Source organism: Asparagus officinalis, unplaced genomic scaffold (genome assembly GCF_001876935.1).
Source record: "Asparagus officinalis unplaced genomic scaffold, Aspof.V1 AsparagusV1_Un1054, whole genome shotgun sequence".
Taxonomy (NCBI): Eukaryota; Viridiplantae; Streptophyta; class Magnoliopsida; order Asparagales; family Asparagaceae; genus Asparagus; species Asparagus officinalis.
Genome location: NW_017973313.1, coordinates 15526 through 22720, shown reverse-complemented (window position 1 = coordinate 22720; position 7195 = coordinate 15526). Strand labels below are relative to the sequence as shown.

Sequence of the window (7195 nt, the reverse complement as noted above, 5' to 3'; positions counted from 1 at the left end):
ACACTGGCTCTCTTGTGATCTTCTGGATTTAAGTCGAGATTTGGTGATTAATATTGATTTATCTGTTACATTACTGTAGTTAAGAGATAGTTTTACGTTGATAACGCTTCACTAATTGGGCGTGATGCTGAGATTTTGGTATCTCCGCTTTCTAGCTGCTTCTATGCGATGGGTTCTGTTCAAAGGGGAAGTTGGTTGACGAGAACAACCCCATTTAATAGGGCTGGAGCTGACTGGCCTTGAAGGAACAAGACACGTCAGAGGAATTAGTACAGATATTCATTGTTTGCAAAGTGCAATTACAGAGAAGGGTTAAACTTGCACCTTCATCTGTTTCTACTGGAAAACTCACCTAAAAAGTGTTGATACAAAGAAAGGTTAGCCATATTAAGTTGCAAGTCTTCTTTATTCATTTAATCTCAACATACGAGTAGGAGTGAATCTCTATTCACTTAAATCTGTGAATCTTACCAGATTTATTGGTGTCGCATCATAGAGCGTGAGCGATTTTGAATCGATTGAATGAAATTCAATATCAATTTACTGTAGTGAATCGCGATTCACTACGACTGAATCTCGATAATTGACTCGACTAAAATTGTTTATTCAATTTAATCTCAATATAGTAGGAGTGAATCTCTATTCACTTAAACTGAATTTCAATTTATTGAGGTGAATCGCGACTCAGTAGGAGTGAATGTCGATTGAATGAAATTCAATATCAATTTACTGTAGTGAATCGCGATTCACTACGACTGAATCTCGATTCACCAGAGTCAAACTGAAACTATTTTAGTCGACTATGGATTCAGTCATTTGAAATCATGATACAAATACATTGATTATTCAAACTTGTCTCAAACCATGTTAATAATTTATGGTGACCAATGTCTGTGATTTTCAAACTACAGGATTGTATTGATAGGGTTCAACGGAGAGCTGCAGAGTTGGAATCTGCAAAAGAAAGATATGATGCTGAGTGTGAGACAATGAGAAAGCTGTTCCCCAATGACAATGAGCTCTTGCAAATTCAACAAAGAGTTTCAAATGTTCTTGTGCAGGGGTGTGGACATCGTGTAAGTACCTGTAACGATGAAACAGCTGAGAGAAACATTGTTGATGATACACCTAACATGAACACAAATGTGAGTAGAGATATGCATGCTTCCCCTGCTGTTGATCCAACATCAGCTGAGATACCACAAACCCAAGTCTCCCCAAATTTTATTCAAGAAGTTGATAAGATTATAGAGACTGTTAGCAAAAAAAGGATGAAAGACCAGTGAAGCGGAAGCTCAGCGAATGTGGTGCCCCACAGACTGAAGAACCTAGTTTTTCTCTTGGCCTAACATAGGATACTAAGAATGAGACAGTGGAAATGGTAGATATTGTTCAGGTTGCTAAACAAGTTGAATATGAAGTCACTGATGACCCTGTAAAAAGAACTGATAAACAAGTTGAAGATGCTGCTGCAGTAGATGAATGTAAACATAAGAAAGTTGAGGTGACCGAAAATAAGGGAGATGCGGGAAGGAGGAAAGAAAAGAGGATGGTGAAGCCTGCAACGTCTCTTCGGTCACCATGGGTGCAGAGGGTATCTCAGATTACTGCTAGGCAAAGTCAGCTGGAAAGCATCATATGGAATTGGGTACATAGAGAAAAAGCAAGGCATTCAGCTGATGATTCTGATGAAGAAGAGGATTTGTGAGTTCTTAAATCTTATGAATCTATTTTATTTTTATGTGTCAGACTCACTGTTTTTAGTATTTACTCCCTTTATTAAATTGAATATTGTTACTGTTTTTTCAGTGAAGTGGTTTTTAAGTGGAGACAAATTGAATGTTTCTTACTGGCTTTCAAGACTTTCCTTCCTGATGAGGACATTGAGGCAAATTTAATCAGCATTTGGTCCTATATTTTGAACAGCAGAGAAAAAATGAAGTCCGAAAATTCTCCACTTAGATTCTTCTGCAATGTTGAGACAACCGTAAGTATCTTCCTTTATTCTTTTTAAAATAACAATTCAGTTACATCTTATTTAACAAGTTTTATGTTGTACAGTTTTGCAACATTCATCACACAGATGAGGCCAATGATGAATTGAGATACAGTCGTTTTGCTTCCCGGATGGATGAGCAACTTGCTCTGTATCCACATATGAAGTTTAATGAGATTGATATGGTAAAGATTCGAAGATAATATTTTTCTTCTTTAGCCCAATTTTAACTATATCTGTTAAATCTCTGATTAAATTCCACAACCATTAGGTCTTCTTCCCCATAAATGCGTTTGAGCATTTCTACATTGTGTGCTATGGGCTAAAGAATCCAAGTATGGAGCTGATTGACAATAGCAAAAACTGCCCAGACTACAAGGAAAAATACCAAGGTCGTCCTGAGGGTTTGGTATGTTTTCCCACCTTTTGTATGTACTTTAAACATTTACTGGCGGAATACAGTAATACATGAATCTGCATTTACTAAATTGAAGCGGGATTCACTATAGTGAAAGCAGATTCACTCCAGTGAAAGCAGATTCACTCTAGTGAATGCAGATTCACTACTGTGAATCCAGATTCACTCCAGTGAATCCCGATTCACTACTGTGGATCCCGATTCACTACTGTGAATCCCGATTAACTTCTGTGAATCCCGATTCACTACTGTGAATCCAGATTCACTACTGTGAATCCAGATTCACTACTGTGAATCCAGATTCACTACTGTGAATCCAGATTCACTACTGTGAATCCAGATTCACTACTGTGAATCCAGATTCACTACTGTGAATCCAGATTCACTACTGTGAATCCAGATTCACTACTGTGAATCCAGATTCACTACTGTGAATCCAGATTCACTACTGTGAATCCAGATTCACTACTGTGAATCCAGATTCACTACTGTGAATCCAGATTCACTACTGTGAATCCAGATTCACTTTAGTGAATCCAGATTCACTATTGTGAATCCAGATTCACTATAGTGAATCCAGATTCACTAAAGTGAATCCAGATCCAATTTAGTGAATCCTGAATCACTATAGTGAATCCTGATTAACTAGCGTACGAGAAATCAAGATTCAGTAGAGTTAGAACAGTTGAACTAACTCTATTAAATCCTATCGAGTTAGATCCAATGAATCGTGATTCACTGCAATGGATACTGTTTCCATATAAACAACCAAAACAATTTGTATATTACATTAAACATTATTCTATAATAATTTGGATTTGTTATGTGACACTGATTACTTTTGATTAAACAGCACCAGAATTTTGTGAGATATTTGGCAGACAAGAAACATCACAAGGCGAGTGAAATAATTACATTAACGCCTGACAGACTTGAGATGGAGTGGAGAACGACCAAAAATACATATGATTGTGGTATTTTTGTCATGAGACATATGGAGACCTACATGGGCGGTGGTACAGCAAATTGGAGCTCTGGTTTTCATAGAGAGGGTGTAAGTGTTAAACTAAAAATGTGTTGATAATTTACAGTTAGTCTTCTTACTTAACTGTTGTTCATATCGACAGGAGCGATTAAAAAATCAGCTACATAGACTGAGGTCTATATACTGTTGCCAAATTCTTACTGAACCACCAAATGAATTGGCCAAAGAAGTAATTAGCAAAGCCCAACAGCACCATGCTGAGACTGGAAATATCAAAAAAGAGAAGAGGAAGACCACAAGATGATCTCAAAGAAAATGATAATCTGTAATCACCATAATTTACAATGTTGAAGTTTAAAGTTATTGAGTACATTGTCACTATCTGTTATTTCTAGATTTGTCATAATTTTCAATGTTGAAGTTTACAGTTATTGAGTACTATATAAGAATAGATTTGTCATAATTTCGATTTCAGCAGAGATTGGGAGATATAATCCAATTTTTTATGTAACATACAATAAAATAATCATACTTATTGTGGATTGTATGTATTTAATCTGGAATAACTGTTTGGCCATTATCTTAAGTTGAATCTACTCGATTCAAATGAGTGGATCGAGATTCACTGGGTGAATCTTCTCGATTTAGTTGAGTGAATCGCGATTCACTGGGTGAATCGACTCGATTCAGTTTTAAAACCCTCACTTTCCTAACTGAATCGAGTAGATTCACCCAGTGAATCGCTATTTGAGTAGATTCACTGGAATTCACATGCTATATGAGTAAATCTCAATCTCAATTCAATTTAAAACCCTCACTTTCCTAACTGAATCGAGTAGATTCACCCAGTGAATCGCTATTTACATAACTGAATCGAGACGATTCACCCAGTGAATCGCTATTTACAAAACTGAATCGAGTCGAATCAACCAGTGAATCGCGATTCACTCAACTGAATCGCGTAGATTCACCCAGTGAATCTCGATCCACTCAACTGAATCGCGATTCACTCAACTGAATCGTGTAGATTCACCCAGTGAATATCGATCCACTCAACTGAATCGCGATTTACAAAACTGAATCGAGACGATTCATCCAGTGAATCGCGATTCACTAAACTGAATAGAGTAGATTCACCCAGTTTATCTCGATCCACTCAACTGAATCGAGTAGATTCAACTAGAGTGCATATCACACAACGTAACCATGTAATTAATAATCTAGTAAGTATATGTAGTTAATAATTACACAATTCAGAAATTTTAATAAGAAATGTATTTATAAACATGTGTTTGAAACAAAATATGTCGACTAAATTAAACATCACTTTGCTGTATTGTTTTCTTTAATGGGCATGTCCGTGCGTCATGGAAATCGATTTTTTTGCACATATTGCAAAGCCTTGGCACCTTCTTCTTCCGTTGACTAATTGATTTCTCATAATCACCAACAATTCTCCGTCCACAACCCTTGTTTCTACCTTCAATGGGAGGTTTAACGATCACTTCCGCTGGTATTTTTGAGCCAACAAAAAACTCCATTACATCATTTTTGTTCTGTGTGTCAGATTTCAAACTAGATTCACGCAAACTGTGCTTCAACTCCTTCAACTTCCCTTCCAGGTAGTCAAGTCTCTCACCATCTAAACCTGCCAAACTCACACAGGATTGGAAATCATACCATATGTCATTCAACTTACGATTTGTAACTTCAATTGCATAACATTGTTCTGATATTTCCTTGAACTGCAATGAATGCCTCATTTCAGCACCTTTTGTCCATCGGTTCACAACAAGATGTCTTGGTATTTTTGTTACATCAGCTTGGTTAAGTGCAAAAAAACCATGCCTACATACTATACCCATTTTCTCAAACAGCCTACACGTACATTGAACGTCATTGTTCAAATAAGTGTGTTTCACCTAAAATTAAAAAAACAATGTATATTAGCACCGATTAAATAAAGAAAATGACAAGTCATTGTAATGGTCACTGAATCTCGATTCAGTGATGTGAATCGAGATTCACTTACTTGAATCGCGATTCACTTCATTGAATCGGGATTCACTACAATAAAAATAGATTAAATTTTTATTGTTTCAAAAAACGCTATTAAGTATTACCTCAAATATTTTTCCATGCCTCCTTTTGTCCTTTATGGAAAAAATCTTCACACCATCTTCTTCTGATATACTGTTGATACTCATATCATAACAGGATGACATTATCTCTTTCTGTACCTCATAAAACATTGTTCGAGTGTACAACTCTGCTGCATCCCTCTCCAATAACAATGGCCCGTCCATTCTTGGCATCGACTTCGTTCCTTCATAGTTTAATCTTGCGTTTGTATGCCTTTGCTTCTCCATAGCACTCTCATATCGAAGATAAAATTCTGTCAATGTGTCAGATCTACGGTTGAATTTGTCAAAGAAACTGTTCTCACTCTCTGATATTGATGTAGTACGCAATAAACCAGCCAATGGATCATCAGCATAATAGGCTGGAATCCATGACTCCCGAATGTTATACAGTTCACACAACCATTCATTACTTTCAAGCTTATATTCTTTCATAACATCTTTCCAACCTACTTCAAATGTTGCTGGATCTATATCTACACTCCAAATCAGTGCATTGATCTTCCTCTTGAAATCATCCATCTTCGAAATGCATTTTGCCAACTACAATATAAATATATAACGAAAGATTCAGTATTTATCTAATGAGGATTCATTATATTTGAATGCATGATTCATTACCTTTTGGTTAAATTTCTTCATGATGTGCCACATGCACAAACGGTGACGTGCTTCTGTAAAGACAGTTGGTATAGCTTGCTTCATGGCAGGGCACTGATCTGTAACAATACACTTTGGCTCGCGAATCATGCATTTAATGAATACCTCAAAAATCCAGACATAGTTATCAATGTCCTCTTTAGCTATCAATCCTGCTGCAAATACAACACACTTCTTATAATTGTCGAGACCAGTAAATGGAACAAACTTCATGTTGTACCTATTGTATCACATACAAAAAATATAAGATTCACTATGATATATAATTACAATATTGAAAATAGTAAGAGATTAACTATAAAATCTTACTTGTTTGTGGAATATGTAGAGTCAAATGATATCACATCTCCAAATACATCGTAATTTCTTCGACCAATAACATCTGCCCAAAAAATGCGAGTTAATCGACCACCTTCATCGACTGCATAATCATAGAAAAATCCATCACTCATCTCCTTCTTAGCCGTGAACTTCTCGATGATCATTTGAGCATCTCGATCACCAATATAAAGCTTCACATCCCTACTCCAATTTTTAAACTCGGTACAAGTAGCACCAACATTAGAATAACTTCCACACAACTCTTTAGCAAAGTTATATGTTTTGTTAGGCCCCATGTTGGCTTTTGCTCCATCAAATACAAGTTTCTTATGTGCGAGACCGAGAACTCTATTTGACTTCAAAAATTGTTTCCCACTACCGGAGACCAAAGAATGAGAATGCTCTTCAACAAATGAGAGAACATTATATCCTTTCAAACCATCAAACTTAAATACGACCTTAGCTTTGCAACCACATCTACTAGATACAGTTCTCCTTCTCTTTTTCAAAATGCTACTAGACTCATCAATATCAACATCCATCTTTGATTCATTGCTGCCAGCTCTACTGCAAACAATGTGTTTAAGAAGAACTGTACCGTCCTCATGTTTCTTCTCCGTATGCCGTCTGATCTCAAACCCACTTTTACGTCCATACTCTCGGTAAAACTCTAT

General features: G+C 36.4%; 2 protein-coding genes across 2 annotated transcripts; one reads left to right on the top strand and one right to left on the bottom strand.

Annotated features, from left to right (window-relative positions):
- Nucleotides 1-887: 887 nt before the first annotated feature.
- On the top strand, nt 888-3871 carry LOC109828332. Its single transcript, XM_020395354.1, has 7 exons — nt 888-1256; nt 1355-1704; nt 1810-1987; nt 2062-2181; nt 2268-2405; nt 3268-3468; nt 3542-3871. Exons 1-7 carry the CDS (start codon nt 888-890, stop codon nt 3701-3703), a joined length of 1518 nt encoding a protein of 505 aa, XP_020250943.1. The 3' UTR covers nt 3704-3871.
- An 844-nt stretch (nt 3872-4715) lies between these two features.
- Nucleotides 4716-5975, bottom strand: LOC109828331 (protein FAR1-RELATED SEQUENCE 5-like). Its single transcript, XM_020395353.1, has 2 exons — nt 5523-5975; nt 4716-5321 (listed from the first exon to the last, which is right to left on the bottom strand). Exons 1-2 carry the CDS (start codon nt 5973-5975, stop codon nt 4716-4718), a joined length of 1059 nt encoding a protein of 352 aa, XP_020250942.1.
- Nucleotides 5976-7195: the final 1220 nt, after the last annotated feature.